We start from the raw sequence: 18,455 nt of genomic DNA, 5'->3' as shown, positions 1-18,455 counted from the left end.
AATTACAGAAACAGTCTCTTTTGTATTCTTAAAAAGAAACATGCTTGTTTTTTTTTATGTTTTAAGCATGTAAACAATGTAGATGTTCTTCGAAAAATATATTTAAAAATGATTCCTTCATTTCATATGTTACGTGCATATGGTACATCTTATCCTGCCACACTGCAAGTTCAGCTTGCTGAATATGTGACCAGACTGGTTCCCGAGAGATTTGTGTCCTTGACAGGACACGGGGTTGTAGTGCAGGGCTCAAGTTTGGAAGGCGAAGGTGGGACTGGGACAGCCTGTGCCCTTCCCTTTGATGCTCATTCCCGTCATCAACCTCCTCCCTGATGAGCCCATTAGGTACCCTAGACCTGCCACCCAGGGGGCCATTTACTTGATTGACTAAAGTGAGAAAGTAGACTTTTTTCGTTGTCCATCAATAATGGTCCAATCAGCCCCCTGAGGCATTACCAGGCTCTACACTGACACTTCACAATGAGTCAGTCAGCTTGCAGGAATACCAAAAGTACACTACATTCACCACAGTAAAGGCCTTCATCTAAAAGGTACCTGCAAGATTGCTGGCTTCAAATATGTATGGAAGGTTGTTGTTTTTAGAAGTCACACATGAAAACATCCTATGTTGAGTGTTTTCATATGACACTGTTATGTCGTTATGCTATGATTGTTTCATTTGACATGACCATTCAGGAAAGATCATATTTTCTAGGCTCGACTGACAACAGCATGGACAGCTCTATTCGTGTGAATGTATGTCACTGCCACATGACTGACTGATGAAGGCTCCATTGGCCAGCTGAATGCTATGACTTTCTGTATCCATTTCAAATTAAAAGCCCTCATTTCAAATTAAAAGCTAGCATTTTATACGTTTCACCCATGTACTAGGTTTTGATCTTTTCTTGTGTCATTTTTTTCTGTACAGCAATAGCTCCGCTTATAAACAGCAGATTATGCAAAAATAAACAAACAAAAACCTATTTTGGGTGTTTATCACCACGGCTTGACTGCCAATCACAGGCAGCAGTGGGAGCTTACAAGAAAATCCTACTGCAAAGAATTGTCAAAAATGTGATTTCTACAACTTGAATATTGACATGTTTTATAAAACTTTCAAAATGTTAAGTTTCCTTGCATAAGAAATAACCACTGAATATGAAGTTTGAGAAACTATAAATAATTGAAATTGAATTGAAATGAAATGAAAGATTAATACAATGTGTCCAAATATGTGGAGACAATTTACATATGCAATAATGAAGAAAATCATATTGACAATCCTCTGGTTGCTATGTCTGTTTATCACTGCACAGTGAAGTATGTACGTTTAAAGATTCAGTCGATGTAAAGGCCTTTTTTGGCCTTTACATTTGTTTTAAAACCTACACTATTAATATACATGAGCAGAAAAAACATTTCTCATTACATTAATTTATGTAAATCAATAAACAATAAGGACTTTACTGCTATAACTTATTCTATGGTCTAATTTTAAAATCAAAGCTTGAGACCCTGCTTTCCTTTTACCTTGACTAACTGTAGCTTGATCTGCTGTGGGGGGGACAGCTTAGTTGTGCTGTGTGCATATGGCTGCCAGTCATCTTTTTCACACCTTTGCATGCTGTGACTTCACCTGGCAGTGAACACAGATGCTGCAATTGCTGGCGCTTCCACATCTAGTCATGTTTGTGATATTTTGTGACTTGAAATATTTGTATTTGATTGTTGCTTTATCAAATATTAGATTAAAACAAATGTGAAAATGGATTCAGAATGATATGCATGATATGTATCACTTTCATGTTAATGTCAGTTCACATTTTGGACACTTTCACCACGTGGTTTTCATCTGTGATTTCAGCTGTCATAGCGGTGCGTTACCTTGCAGAGAAAGCTGATGTTGAAACCAAATGTCTGGGCGTTCCTTGAGCCAGCATTCATGTAATTGCCAACCAGCAATACCAGCTCCAGGAGTTTGAAAAAGCCTTCACTCTTTTTCACCTCTTCACAGGCGAATGTCACATTCATGATGTCCGGCCGGATGTTATTCACCTGCTCCTCAAACGTCAGTTTAAACAGAATGCCGCTGAGACGTGGCCGTAGGAGTTTTACAGAACTCATCTGAGGGTAGAAATGAAGTAAAAAGAAAGAATGTAAATTATTTTTGTTGTATAAAAACAACGTGCCTGGGCCTAATAATAATAATTTACATATTATGTGTGTGAAATCACATTCAGCTTAATGAAAGTCCCACATTCTGTTTTTCTCCAGTATTGGTTAACAATTATTTATATTTAATCATTTTGTGAAGCTCACTTGCACATTCTTAGCACACTTACTTGCATCAACTCTCCCTAATATTGCCATAGTGACAACAACCCAACCTTGTCACCCACAATCAAGGTAAAAATGTTCATAGTAAATATCCATATTATGTGCAGAGCAGGAAAAAGTGGGTTGGTATATTTTCAATAATCAATAATTAACTCTTATACTCAGTTTTCTTACGACACTCCTCGAACTTATGCCCTTCACTGGCAAACTGTACTTACAGGTCAGTATACTAGTTAACAAAAATAATGCATATTTATCTAAGACTAGAGAGGCTCTGCATTAAGATATAACAGGTTTGGTAAATGTAACTCTCTAGTTCTCCACCATGAATTCTGCTACTCACAATCTTGGGGATATTTGAAAATAATTTTGTGATTTACAATAACTTCTAATGAGGTGAGGAAGCAAAGACAGAAAAGGAATCCGATAAAGTCATACCACCCTGCCTTCACCATCATGTTGAATCTCCAGTGTGATTATTGCTGCGGCTAATAAACTGAAAATCAACTACCCTCTTTAGCAAATGGAATTTGCCCATTTCCCACGTCCCGCCTGACTTTTATACGGATAAAGGAATCTCCTATTAAACAGATCTGTCATAGTAATATAATAGCCCCAATCAATACTTGTGGGCTTCAGGGTGAAATCGCTGATGCAAAATAGCAAAAACATAGAAAGCTGTATGAATATGGGAGGGAAATAAAACAAATAAGATACACACACATACACACAATCCTTCCCACCTGAAGTCCTTGTTTACATGGCTGTCTGCACGCACTCGCGTAGCCACACACTCCTCCCCTCCCTCTCACTTGAATTGATTTGTATAGAATAAGTAGAGATCACACTGAATGTGAGCACGTTGTTGACAGCTCTGGCAGAGAAAAGCTTGAACATGGCTTATTTCCCAGGGGAACAAAACATCTCTGCAATGAGGAGCTACTTCATCAGTGGGGAAGTATATGATCACAACATTGGTGAGATCACGAGGGAAACTGCCACCTCCTGCTTCATTACATCTTCTAAAAGACAGGTAAAAAGCCTTCAATGGGTAAAGAGAATAACTAGCGTGATGGAGCACGTCTGCGACCCTTGGGTCTCACCGAACATGTATTTTGTAAAACTGTATAATGTATCTCTGTGATCTTGCTGAAAAGTTAACTTTAAAGATAACACTTCCTTTTACAGTTGCCTAAAGTGCTCGGTATTCACTTGGTAAATGGATGGTAAGAGCAGTTAATTAAAAAGTAATTACAGCTGTAACTAAGTGGAAAGGTCAGAGCAGCCTGATGATGTACTTCCCCTCTTCTACAATAGATTTACAGTACAATTCAACCTTGCCTTTTCAGTCAACATCCAGTCAAGTGTGAAAAGGTGGCAGGTAAATTGCAAGGCTGAGCAAGTGTGTAGCACAAGCAGTTGATAAGAAACGTATTTCTCTTTATTATCAAGTAAAAACATTACTAATGTAATATGTATAGTGGAAATATTCCAAATTGGGCTTTTAAAAGGTTACATCCTCCGTTTTAAACTTTATTTTTGTGATGACCAAAAATGATGATTATTTGTCGAGGGTTAAAATTGAAGTATACAATATCTTACCCACAGTATTATTGTTCTCACCCCTGCACAAGACAGAACTATGGATGTTCATGGTAAATTGATTAGAGTATTGGGATACATCACCAAGCTGGTTGACTACAGAGGCTGACTTTTCAAAGAACTTTATTACAGACAGGATTCATAGCCTGAGGGTATGGCTTCATCATAACATTGACAGTTGATGTCAAAATATGACATTCACTAAGTTATTGATGCTGAATTCTAATCAAAAATGACTGAACTGTTCTTTGCTTAAATCAAAATAACTTTTTTTTTTTTTTTTTAAACCATAGCCTCTATCATTTGGAAGTTGGGTTATCAAATTTCAGTATTTTTAGATGTTTAAAATAATCATCACTGCAACTTTTGAGGATGCATCCGTCTAAATTCTAAATATTAAAATGTTCTGGTCCGAGCTGTACCACTGTCCAAAAGCACGGTAGTTCCGCCCAACAGTGAATTTGCAATGTAATTTTGTTTTGAATTTTTCAACTGAGCATACTTCCAAGTGTTTGACTGTAACAGACAGGGAGTAAGATTGTGTATACTGTGTGCTCCCTTGCGGGAATCCAGCAGACACCAGGAAATTATACTCACCACAATGCCAAACTGCTCTGACTCCACGAGCTCTTCGTATTCACCCTTTAGTTCCGCTAGCGCACTCAGCTCTTTCTGCTCTGGCAGGTTCTTTATCAGGTTCTGCAAATGGAAGAACACATGCAAACACAAACACATGATCACACACATGAAGCTACTGTTAATGCGAGTTTTGTTTTCTGTCCACGTCAGGATAAAAATCACCTCAGAGACAAGAATGACAGTCTACCTTTGGTGAAGACAAGAAAAAAGAAGCTACGCAAGCAATGCGTTTATTCCTATTCAACTTACCTGGTTATTAATGGTTAAAAAACAATGTATTCATATGAAGCGTACCGGTGTTTAAGCAATTGTTCCCTTGGATGCACTTTTGTACTGTATGTAATGCTTATCATACATTTGTAAATGAACATGGGTCATGTGGAAAACTTCATTTGGGCTCTAACTGTTAGAATAAAACATTTTTATCCTATATATTTCTCGTTAATAGACCAGATTTCACTCAAAGCACAGAGGTTTGCTTTGTAGAGGAAAAGTCAGTATATAAGGTCACCTAATCACTGCTCACTTTTAGTTCTTTACTGTGGGAGTAAAGGCCCTTAGCTAATTACAGAACATGTCAGGGACCTTCAGATAGCCTGAGCTTCTCCTGCATAATCCACGTCACCTTGCAGTTGTCTATAAAATACATGCTACGGGTTTGCCATTAATTTGTTACTGTCTGATACATTTCCTTTGTGGAAGGAGAAAAAAAAAAAAACATGAGGTTGAAGATTAAGATGGAGATGAGGGAGATAATGGGAGGAGCTGCATTTTCTGTAAATGTTAATTGTTTGTGTGAAGGTCAGCCAAGTTAATAAAACTGACCACAGTGACTTTTCCCCGCTTTTTCTCAGAGGAGAAAAAGAGGGAGAGGTGCCCTTTTCCAGGTCTACGCAAAGCTTCTTTCCTCATTAGCTCCCCAAATGTATTCTGCAGGAGCAGACTGGCGTAGGATCACGTGGCCAGATGGGAGCCCAGGCAGGAAAAACACAAAGCAGACACTGCTAGTGGGCCACAGTCATGGCTGACCATGCTATAGACCTCGGCAGCCATCACAGACAACACGGCCAGAGTCTACTGCCCACTAATGATGACATCTCTGTCCTTCCCTCAGGGAATTTAGCGATATAAAAAAAAAAGTAAGCCATAATGCAAGCCATGCAATTCTGTTTGGGATGAAGCCATTAAAATCAAATGTTGCTTGCTATTGCAAAAGCACCAATTAAGGTCTGCAGCAAGCAATGGTGCCTTAATAATGAAGGCTTTTGATCATATCAGCAGAAGCAGAAAGAATTGTTTACGATATATTCAAGAAAATTGTGAAATTGGAATTGAAAGGATCTTATTGAAGCTAATAGATGACTCAGTACATGTTTTACCTTTTCCTGTTTGGGTTCAGAGCAATGAATGGACAAAAGTATACAGCTATAATGTTGCTAATTACTCACTTATGACCTCTAAAGAAGAAACTCTCCCTCATGATGTTACGTAAATGAATGGCAAAGGGAAATTAACCTAATTCTGAGACAGAGACTTTTCTTTCTCATTTTGCTTTAGAAAAGGAGGCTATGTGAAGTTGAAAAGTTGTTTATTGTCCGAAATGCATGTGTAACAGGCTTTCAGGAACCAGCTTTCAATCAACCACACAGATTGACTCTATTCAGACTTAAGTCAAACCCCAAATGAACAAAAATGATCCACCGGGAGAGAAAGGGAGAAGGCAGTGCAGTGTGAATAAAGTTCTTCTCTTGAACTCTAAAAGACATTAGCAGCTGGATTTGTAACAAAGTGCTCTGACAATGTATCATTGGCTCTTAAAAAAACAACATCAATACAGAAGCAAATCATTCATTCCCTGCAACAGTTATTGCTAATACTGTGGCCAATCCGATTATTTTGACTCTTCTTCTCTGGCAAACAATTAGGGGTATGTTTTCATCTTCAAACAGTAAGTCTTTAACAATGCATTTCCATTTGAGTTGACTCTGGTTTGGCACAGTATAGAAATGATGGAAAAGTGTCCTTGGCAGACTTTGCTGGTGAATGTATCCAGGCCCATTTCTAATGTTGTACATTATTTTCTTAAGTGAGACTGTACTTTTATTCAGTGATTATGCATACACAAATCTAAGGCAACATACAACATACAAAACATAGACACAAAAAACAATTACTCTTTGGTTTGCCATTTTCAAAGTGGGGAGCATTGTAATTACATTATGGATTTATTATTTTGATATGGGTTAAATTAATCAAAAACATTTCAAAATGTTTAATCTGCACACAAAAAAAGTCAAGGTAGTGGAAAATCGAATACACCTTGTGCTTGTCATTTCATTTGTCTGTCATCTTGTTAATTATCAGGAACCCCATAGAGTACAATTGACACAAAGGCAGCACCATATGTGTGGCAATGTGGGAGACTGGGTGATGATGCTGGGCCAGACTCCTCACCACAGGCCACCAGACACACACAGCAGTCTAGGAGAGATTACTGGAGGTATGCTAGCAACACTACACATTAATTTACTGCCGTGGGCGAAGATGAAGGCGCTACATATCGGCTCACGTGCCAAGATGCGGCAAAAGAGGAAACGAAATGGTAAAATCTGGCTGTTTAGGTTATAACCTCATGAATCCTGCCAAAAATGAAGACACATTGTAGACTGAACGTATGACAAAAGTAAATATATTCAATAAGTAGTAATTGGATACTGAACATTCGCTGGAAAATGTCATGGTAATTCCAGTGATAGTGTGCATTATACTACTGATGTGAGTGGAAAACAAGATGACAAGATCTAAACTGCCAACATGTTTTGTTGCAGTAAAGGTGTTGTGATGACTTCACTGAATCGGCCTCTGACAGTTTTAGTTAAAAAATTAAAAAAGAACATGTCTGCCAATATTGTATGAATTCATGTGTGAACAGAAACTATATATTGAATGCAGTCCAGTTAAGATTCACGTCAAAACATTCAACAGATTCTACTGCAATATCATGCACTTTTAAACCCATATTCTCCCAACAATCATAACAGTTTTAGCCATGTATCATAACTGGTGACTGTCACAGTCCATGCATTGTATTTTTGATGCATATATTTACTTGTCTCTCCAAAAAAATGTCAATTGCAGTCCCTGTTATACTCGTGAAAATAGGTGTTTCAACCGTCAATCAACCATGTGCCCCAATTTAACAAAGCATAATCAATTCATCTTTGCCTGGGAAAGCAGCAGTCCAGTAGCACATGCACTTGCACAATTTATTTCCATCAGTATGAAAACACAATGCATTCCTGTCTGTCAAAGTGTGTTACATTTCAATTTGTAGAATAACCATAACACTAACGTGCAGTGAATTGTTTATGCTTGTTATTCCAATTCTGAAACAGATTAGGATATCGTTGCACACAATACTCAATCAATTTATTATAGATTTACTGACAGCAGGTCAATTCAAGGACTGAGAGGCAGCCTCACAACACTGTTGCTGGTATCTTTATCCTCAGTCATTTGGAATTATATACTTATGTTGCATACGCAGTATAGAAAAAAAAAAAAAGAAGTGGTACATATTGGGGAAAATAATTCCACTTTTGCTACCCAGACTGTGAAAGGTCTGAACCTGAGGAATGGAAGAAGTTGAGAGGGTAAAGGAGAGTGTAAAAGTAATGAGATACAGGTTACGGTTCACTAAACATTTGTAGAAGATGACAGTATCTGTAGGGCTTTCACTTCTGTACTTTGATCTCTCCAGCTGTCAGCCTGCTTCCCGTGAATCAAGTTCACAGTTTCACAGCATCCGCAAACCCATGCCAAGTTAATATAGTTTAAAGGGTGGTACTGGGTGTGTATTGTCCATAAACGTAGCCAAACAGTAAATACCAATGCATGCTGATAAAAAAAAAAAGAAACAGGTGGAAACGTAGCGCAAAATATTGAAAAGCTTTGACATTTGTGATACAATTTGTGTCAGTGACCTTCTGCATTTCCTGTTACATATGGAATCAACAATATACTCTTGACAACAAGAATACCATTCAGTAAATATTATGTTTAAAAAAAAAATACTGCAAAGTCAACTTCAATTGTCAACTTTGAACTTTGACTTGTAAAATCTACCACACTCACTTTACGACCCAAACATCACGAAACGTACTAAGAGCACAATAACCATATTCCCAACAGTATTGTCAAAATGATAAAGAAGTCTCCGAACCCTTAAGATACAGCCTGAGACACGTCAATCGATAAAGCTTTTCTCAGGGCAATAAAGTCGTTATTAACCTGGGTTAAATAAAGCAGAAAAGAGAGAAAATCACCTGCTGTCAAAAAGATGATCTGAGTAAACTGTGCTCCTTTCTAAAAGGCCTATGGGAGGTCTATAACAAAGACAGCAGAGGAGCCATGTCTGCCATGTTCTTGACAGATGTGATTTTCTCCTTTTAATTGATTTTCTCCTCAATTTTGGGAGACAGGGAAACATGTAGCATTCTGCCCGTGCTCTGTGATGAAGAGCAACACGGGACTGCCATCTCCTTGCCGTGACCCCTCAGCAGGCTCCCTACCTGGCTCATCAGTGAAGTCTTCAGTTTGAATCAATAACAAAATAATTCAACAGACAAGAAGACTGCTCAACGTTCAGCAAACCTCACTTCTAAAACCAACCCTTGACAGTTCAGAATAAAAAGACATGCAAAGTTTAGTTTTTTAGGTGTTTTTTTTTTTTTTTTTCAAACTAAGCTTGAGAGTCAAAGGAGAGAAAAAAAGTAACTTCTCAGAATACTTTGTGGGTGTAGACAGCATCCATCTCAAACAGAAGGTTAGTACCACAGAACTGGAAACTGAATATATGGAACAAAGGCTATCAAGTTGAGTTTTTGTTTGAGAATGGGTACAGTTTTGTTTTGACAGATAATGTTTTGCAAAATGAAGTGCAGTGCCTACTAAATGTAACATTCCTAATTTGAATATTTTACATTTTATAAAAAAATAAATAAATAAATAAATTCAAAAAGCATTGCATTATATTTGAAACAACATGTCACACATGTACCATTACATTAGTGGTTTTAATTTATGAAACTTTCATTAGTGTGCGCTGACAGTTTCAACAGTTAAGCCCAACATTAGAGGAGCAACTAACGAGAGAAAACAGAGAACCAACAGCAACAAGAAATGGCAAATCTGGACTCAGAGGTAAATATGTTAAACAATGAACATCAGTCAGACGGGCTGCATTTACAGAATCTACACCCTGCCAAACCACACAAACACCTCAAATCTCACCGCGGGCCAAGCTACAGTGACAGATTGACAGGCAACAAACTGAGTGTGACAGATTCTAAAATCGCATTAAACTAAATGAGAAATTCAGTCTGAGAGAAAGACACAAACACTGAGCGAGAGGAAAACAGGTTGAGAGACATGGGGGGAGGGATTAATTTTAGGGTTGGGGCTGGAAAACCTGACTGACTTGGTGTGACATCAAATCTGTCTTTTAGAATGAAATATGGCACTTTTTTTTTTCACATGAGCACACCTGTGCACTTAGATTTACCACACAAGGTGTGTAAGTAGGATTACGAGTGAAACTAAGAAGGCATATGCAGGTTCACACAGAGAAAGACAAAGATAAAAACCAGAGAGGTGGAATTTTGTAAAGAAAGAGACAGACAGGGATGAGTTACACAGACAGAAGAAAAAAAACAAGAGATAAACAAGATGTTTCTCAAAGCTTATCCACCCTTACTTCTATATGTGTGAGCCCTCAGGACATAGAGATAAAACTTTCATATACCAAATGGCAGTGGACTTTGCTTTCAAATGTGAATAGACATATGCTAACTCATCATTGTACTTTAACTATGTTTACCCATCACACAAAGACAAACACTGCAGAACGTTTGCGAATAAATAAATTGTCAAAGTGGCAAAACACGAGTGAACTGTAGTGCACTGCACCGGAATTGTCTCTCATTTGTGAACATTCTTCTTTTGCAGTGTCTCATATAGTCACCCTAATACAGAGCTGGTATACGACGAGACTGTCAATCAAATAAGAAGAGAGCCAGCATGCAAAACAGTAATAGAAATTAATTTGTTTGTGGAGTCTGCTGTCTGAGAGTGTCTCTTTGAGTGATGTGCCATCTGTCACAGAAACAAAGACACAGAATTGGAGAGCGAAAACAGAAAACAAATTTTTACTCGGTTAAGAAAATACAGCAACCAGCATGCCAGAGGAGGAGCTGAATGGACTGCACATAATCAACATTTAACTCTTTTTCTGTATTGTGCATGAACTTGCATGTGTGTATGTATTTCAGTGTGTGTGTGTGTGTGACTGTGTTTTTAATCGATATTCAACCTGAGGATAGAGTACCTGGACAGGACCCCGTGGCTAGAGATCAGCAGCGTAGTGATGATCAGTGGAAATTACATGTAGTGCCTTGGGTCCTGGCCATCAGTTTCTGAAGCACATTTGATATTGCACCAAACCAAGCTTCGCCTCTCTCTTTCCCCTGCCTTTATGTTGTTTATTCAAAACCTCCCCTACTTTTCTGTCTTATTTTTCCAGGCCTACCAAAACTGAATAATGTATTTCACATTTTACTGTTAAATTAGCATTTGATGCAGAAGAGAGTTATGTGCTGTGTGCCAAAATAAACCACAATTAAGCCCATGGGGGACGCCTTTCTCCTGCTTAAGCTCTAATCCAACAGGCCCATACTTATCGCCTTGCCCCACATGTGCACTTTTACACCATGAAAACGATGCCATACAATGTGCCAGTCGACTACAATCACCTGTTACAGCAGTGAACAAAGGCTGACATGGGCACTGCCAGACCCTGCATCCAATGAGCAACCACATGTAATGATGGGCCCATGCATATGGATGAGCATGGTGGTGATCTGGGTGATTGACAAGAGAGATAAACAATAATAACAAGCAAGGCTAGTTCGAAAGACTCCTGTGAGACCTGGCAGAAAGGTTGTTGCCATGGCAAGGTGAAGGGAAGTAGTGCAAAGCCAAAGGCCGACAACGCTGGTGTTTACTGTGAGAAAACCTACTCAATGTGAGTTGGGATTTTATGTGACATGGTGTAATTTGCTACAATTTGAAATTAATGGAACCTAACTACTTTCCTATATAAATAGAGCTGAAAAACAACCTTCAGTTTATGTGAAAGGTCTGACATCTATGTGTTATAACCATTACCTATATGTATTCATAAGACTAAATTGGAAAAACAAAATAGTCACTGCACACATCCAAGAGTGTTTGGCAGCATTTTCTCAAGCTTAGCTGCCTAATGTTGAACTGAAGTGATGACAACCACTTTATCAGGTACCGATTATTAGCCTGAACATATAATATATTAAACATGACCATCTGTTAACAAAAATAATCAAAATTAAATTGATTTATATGTGTATATATTCAATAACAGCACATTTATTGTCCCTGGCAGAAGAGAAGGCAGAAGAGACAAAACAAAAAGTTATAAATAATATTTGATTTTAAGGTCAAATTCTTTTTTAAAAATGCATTTTTTTTTTTTTAAGTCATTGTGTATCGTGATCAAATTAAATGTGAACCTGCTGCTAATAAAGGTGAGATGGCACAGGCAGGTGAAAACTCAATCATTTGCACCTCATTAGAAGTACATATATGTTAAATTACATGAGTGCACATGGCACAAAAACGGCACAAAATAACATGCATATACAGTACGTAGATCAGCCTGTTTTGTTTTCTGTCCCCATGTATATCAACGCTTATAGAAACTCACGGGTCAGGATGATGAAATATATGTTAAAAGAGAAGTCTGTCTGAGCCTTGAATTTATAATATGTAAATTACAAAGTGACTTTATATTTGGACAGACGGTGTGATACTGATTCCTGTTCTGTCCCTGTTTATATTAACATTGCGGTGTTGTATAATTTTGACTTTGACATGGCTTTTAATGCTAAATCAGGATGTGGGTCCAACATGTGTAACATTCTACTGCTCGCCCTACATCATACAATGAATACAAATGTTTCTCAATGTTTACTTAAAAGGCTTGGTATGTCAACCAACGAGTATTAGAGATGATGTGCACAAACTGACTTATTAGGACATGCTGAGTTTAAATACAAGAGATGCTGGACACTTTTTCTGCATTCCTTTTATATTCTTACAAGTGCATTTGCACACAACATAGGGCAATACTAATTACAAATGAATAGCAGTGGTGCAGTGTTAGTCATTAGCCTTTCCTTTTGAAAAGAAGATGGGGTAATATAAAATACATTGGCAGACATTAAACATTAAGAAGCCACTCTGATATTCTGCAAAACAAGCCCCCAGGGCCATATCATCCGCTGACGAGAGTTAGCTTACCACACACACCAAAAACTGGGCGTGCTGAAACATTTAGTGATGACTGCCTCATTTCAAGCAGCCTGATCACATGGCAAGTACTGAGTAGGGGTGGGAAAAAGAGCTGCTCTGCAGCAGTCCAAAAACTGTTCTTACAGTTTGTTTGATGAGTGAATTCTCAATTTACAATACTGCAAAAATGGAGGTGATTTAGATGTGCAGACTTTTATTCATCATTTGATCAGCCCCAGATTTATTCTGCAGTGTGACAACAACCTCAAACAGGTCATAAAGAACTATCATTAGCGACAGGAAATGCAACAAGAAACAGTAGGTTCTTAACACCATCTAGTCAGTGTGGGACTGCATTGAGAGAAAAAGAAACTACTGACATACTGGAACCTAAGCCCAAAAAGAACTGTGATAAGTCCTTCAAGATAGTTGGAACAATCTCCAAACACACCAAGTAGCTTGACAAACTGTGCACAAGTTTATCTACCTTACACCTACCTCAACTTCTGATTTAAAGAGACGAATGGTCACAACAAATATATATATTTATTTTTGTTGTTGTTGTTGTTGTTGTTGTTGTTGTTTGTTTTCTGTTTACTGCACTTTTTTTATTTGATAAAAAAAAAAAAAAAACTAGTCAAGGCTGTATTTTTTCAGGTTGATCAAACTTTGGCCCAACAGTAGCTGTCAATTGCATTTGTACCATTTTCTTTTATTTTCTGCATTCAAAACACAAAGTTTTGGTAGAATAAAAAACACAGGTTTTATATAGATATAGAGGTTGAGTACACCGAGCACCCAAACAGCTTGACAAAAATATGTAATTTTATTTTAAATTAAGTTACATACCTGTGCAGGTAAAGTGTGAAAATTAATAACATAACCATGTGGAGTTTAATGTAACTTTTGAGCCTCAGTAGCTGACAAAAGTTGCCAAAACTAAATCCTTTGTGATTGTGTATTAACTCTAACACACTGAGGTTAATGTAGTGCTGAGCTTTGATGTGACATGGTTAAATAAGAAATGGGCCACAATTGGACATCACAGAGAGTCTGCAACTGCTAAACTATTTATAGTGCATGAGGAAACATGGGCTGTTTTTGCTTGATGGAAGCAGAGAAGCTGATTGGATTTGGAAAAGCTCACATTAGCCCGAGGGAGCATTAGACGTGGGTATGCATGTGTTGTAGACAACTTAACAATTTATAAAATGTAATCACAAGGAACAATTTGCCAAGATGTGCCAATTAAGCAACAAGGGAATTCACGGTAGTCCAGCAGAAATACTGTACAAGAAAAATAAAAGGAAAAAGTGGCAAGACAAAAGAAGAAGCAGTGAGAGCTTGGAGAGTATACTTGCTAAGCATTAATCTAAATTCCTAAAAACCAATAGCACTTAATCCCTCCTACTCTCCGTAAGAAAGCTTCCTAAAAACGCCTTTGGACACAGTCCCTCACAGAGATTGCAAACCGTGTCTAATGCAATAACAACAACATTGTCAGCCACTTGAACTTATTTTGCAATTTTCAAGTGAATATCACGGCATGGAAGGGGTTTCCTGCAGTGTTTTATAAGGGAGATGGCTGAATTTACAACACATTTTCAGCCACTTTGAAAAGGAAGTCAACAACAAAATACATAGTTTGTCAGTAATTTGGTCTAAACTGTCACCACTATTTTTGATCTGAATAAGAACATTTCTTCAAGTCTCTGAACCAGACAGTGAAATTGGTTCAAAGTAGAATTCACATAAATATTTCACTCTGACTGAACTTTACTTAAGTAAACAGAGACACCTCAAAATTTGCTTTTCTGCTGTGAAACATAGCAGGCTGTCAGTTTATGATAATACAATAATAATCATGTCTTTAATTTATTTGCTTTGCTGTCTACCTCTATTGTGCTGTTGATGACTGTTTAACCGCAGTGCTACTTCCAGTCGTCTTCACAATTGTTGTCCATCTTTCAATGAAATGTGCTTCTACAGTAATGTGCAGCCGCAATAAAACTGCTGAGGAAATAATGACTTAAAAATATAAAACATGAGCAAAATATACCAAAGTTCTGGGGGCTGCAAAACCAAACTCTCGAGGAATAACACAATAATACAAGTAGTATGGTAAATAATGAATAGCTGTCATAAAACATTGTATGATTATCCTCTCAGCCTATTATACCATTGTAGCCTCGACAGTCAACCGTTGCGAGTACGAGCACCAGTTGATTACATGATAAACTGTTGAAGTTTACAAGTGCTTATTCATAATCTGGGCATTGTTTAGTTTCCATTGGCAAGAAGTGTGAGGGCATGGGACCAAATACAATCATTATGCCACTTAAGCCTTCTCCCTGGGGCAAAGAGGCTGTGAGGGACTTTTGGAGAAATTAAAACAGCAAAGGGGAGCCAGCTTAAGTCAATAACTGCAAGGTCACGGGCATAGCCACGTCATGATTTAGACAATACAAGTGAGGAAGTATGTGCACTTAGCCAGGGTGTTACAAAAAAGAACGAGGAGAGGGGACGAGCGGTCCTGTAGTGCAAAACTAAGTACAAACACAATGCAGCCAGGCCCCTGAAGCCCAGAGCACATGTCCCTGACTCTTTCCCACACAAACGAGGTCTACACGACCCTTCCCTCGCTGCTTCTACTGCCCGCCAACAACAGCGGTGAATAGGTTTGTCGTGCTGTCGGCCCTTTCAAACCTGGCAAACCTTTGCCAGGCTTTCTGAGGCTCAACCTGTTTTCATTGAGCCAACGTGTATTGTTGTCTCTCATTGTCCTCTTCATCTCATTGCAACACAGGTTATGGTGATGAGGCAACTCGGATGTCTTTCTGCATTTGATGATGCTGACCTGCTAGATAAAAGTGACCTTCGTCCACTATGCACTGTGAATATTGTAGGGAAAGGAGAAAACAGAGACAAAGAGTGAGAGAGATAGATTGCGTGCAAGAGTGTGTGTTTGCACATGTGCAAGGACCGTACACACATTTTTTTTTGGGCTGGATGATAAATGACACATTTGTAAAGGGACCAGAAGACAAAGGCGATAACTGACACTGTCTACCCATTTGCATGTACTGTCCGTATGTTTGTACACTGGGTGCATGGTGATGAAAATAAGAGGGGAATTGCAAGGGTTCATATAAAGCATGGATGAATGGTGAGAGCCACGACTGTCTGCCAGAATTCAGGGATGTGTACATCATATCTGAGGCGTTGATGGGGCCTAATGCAGAATAAGGAGAGCCAATCAACTTCTATCTATCCACTCTGCCAGGGTGACACATTGTAGGGGTACTTCAAGGCCAGCGCAATGCCACATCCTGCTGACAAATCATTACATTAGACATGTCGACGGAGAAGGAAGATAATAAGATTGAGTTACAGAGTTTTAGATGCATTATGAACACCTCTTGCTTCCTTGAATCCTTCCATTTTCACGATTCCTTCCATTTATCAATTGGCTGCTTGCTTGTCACGGGCTGAATTTTGAAGAGAACTGATTTTTGGACTGGTTTGTTGTCTTCTTGTATCAAGTGCTACAGGACCAGTAAAAACTGAGCCGCTATTTATTAGAGGTCTTCTTCACTGCCCTTGAATACAGGCAAGCTGCCAGCTAAACTTCCCACTTCAGTTTTCACTTTTTCAAGGTTCATTACTGCTAACAACTTGCATAAACTGATAAAAAAAAAAAAAAAGCAAGTCAGAAAGAGAAAGCATGGATATCAAACAAACAGCAGGCGTACTGCCTTTGTAAATAAAATGGGTAAAAATATAGATAATGATATTTAGCAACTATAACAGTATCTGTGTCCATAAATAATTGTAATCATAAACTGCAGTGACTAGCAGTTACAGGAGTACAATCATAGTTAAACAAGGGCTGATCTAAGGTAATATAGGTTTCATCTTGAATATACAGTACTGTGCAAACACTTAAGGCACTTCAGGTATATCAATGCTTAAACATCATCAAGTAACATCTAGGAGGCATAATACTGGTCCCATATTCAGTCTGCAATCATGGCAATGACCCCGACTATACACTCCAACAAATAAACTATCTTCAGCAACAAGAACAAGGATGAGATAACAGCAAGGGAGATAGCCTAAATCCACACAAGAACTGTGGCAACTATTGGCAACATACTTGCCAAGTATCTCAATAAACTGTGTGCAAGTATACCAAGGAGAACTGGTGTTGTTTCAAAGGTCAACCGTGGTCACACTAAATATTGATTTGATTCAGGTCTCTTCTATCTAACTGCATTTTCTACAAAGTCAACTGATATATAAAAACTATTCATATCAATACATTTGAAAACATCCTCACTCTTTGTTTGGCATTTCATCCTAATTATTAATTTGCTTATATCTTAGGTGAACAAATTACCCACTCCTTCCACCACTCTCAAGATGGTAAATGCATTTTCTTTTATTATTTTCCCGAGCCACGCATACGCATCTTCCTTCTCAGTATGTGTGTGCATCTGTCCGTGTGGATAAATGGTGATTGGCGTGTGGCTGAAAGTGGGTGGTGTGGAGTGATTAATCAGCATAATGAGCGTAGATGAGCACTGTGCAGATGGAGCCCACACTCAGGACTGTGTCACCCAGCAGGAAGTCGCTTTGCTCCCCTTCAGTGCCTCTGTATAGCTTTAACTATAGCTAGAACTGTATTTCTTGGGCATGTGTCGCTGGCTTCCTTGTTTAATTTGTGAGCTCATCTCTGCATGATTCAGCTTTTTAATCAGCTCAATCTTATTTCACAAGGATGGTTACCTTAGTGTACAATTAGTGACACTTTCATGTATATAATTATTGATTATTAATAATTACTAATTTGAGTTTTGCTTCTCACGGCTGCCAAGCTTGCCTCTTGAAAAATGTGCTTTCAGTCAAACATAATTTGTGGATTCCACCTCCTTTAACCTTAATAAATACAAAAATGCAAAACGGGACACAAAATATGACATACTGGTGGAATATAGTGGATGTTTTGTCTATTGGTTCAAACAAAAATTAATAAAATGCATGTGACTCTGAATCAATAAATTCATCAGCTTTCATTTAAGGCATATATATTGAATAATTAATAACACAATCATGTGTTACATAAAAATGTGCGTTTCATATTGAATATGAATGTTAATGAATTAAGTATGCAGACCAACAACATGGCATCAAATAAACGACTGTGTACCTTAATGTGGCACAATCATTATTTTGTGAATGGTTTAATTTAAAAAAATTAAATAGAGAAAGATGCCAGTTTAACTACTACTGAAACATTTCATGTTGGAAACTCAATCCCTTTAACATTATTAAATAAATCCATTATCATTCCAATATTAAAAAATACAAGTACAACCGCTGTTAGACAGGTATAACAATGTAGAATTATAGATAACTGTGATATTTAGAATTTCTTTAAAGAAAATATAATACTAATTCTAAACACTACAGGTTAATGGTGAATAATG

General features: G+C 37.9%; 1 protein-coding gene across 6 annotated transcripts in view; it reads right to left on the bottom strand.

Moving 5' to 3' along the window:
• diaph2 (diaphanous-related formin 2) overlaps window positions 1–18,455 on the bottom strand; it is a 370,474-nt gene that overhangs the window by 143,646 nt on the left and 208,373 nt on the right. For all 6 annotated transcript variants that reach the window (XM_069170528.1, XM_069170529.1, XM_069170533.1 and 3 more), the window contains 2 exons: window positions 4,540–4,641; window positions 1,888–2,127 (listed from right to left, as the gene is read on the bottom strand). In XM_069170528.1, coding sequence (XP_069026629.1) covers window positions 1,888–2,127; window positions 4,540–4,641 — 342 coding nt within the window. The remainder of the gene's footprint in view (window positions 1–1,887; window positions 2,128–4,539; window positions 4,642–18,455) is intronic.

Source organism: Embiotoca jacksoni, unplaced genomic scaffold, assembly GCF_022577435.1.
Source record: "Embiotoca jacksoni isolate LCO1_2020_lvr unplaced genomic scaffold, fEmbJac1.0.p SCAF_5, whole genome shotgun sequence".
Classification (NCBI taxonomy): Eukaryota; Metazoa; Chordata; class Actinopteri; family Embiotocidae; genus Embiotoca; species Embiotoca jacksoni.
The sequence above is the reverse complement of the archived record's forward strand: the minus strand, read 5'-3'. Positions and strand labels throughout refer to the sequence as shown.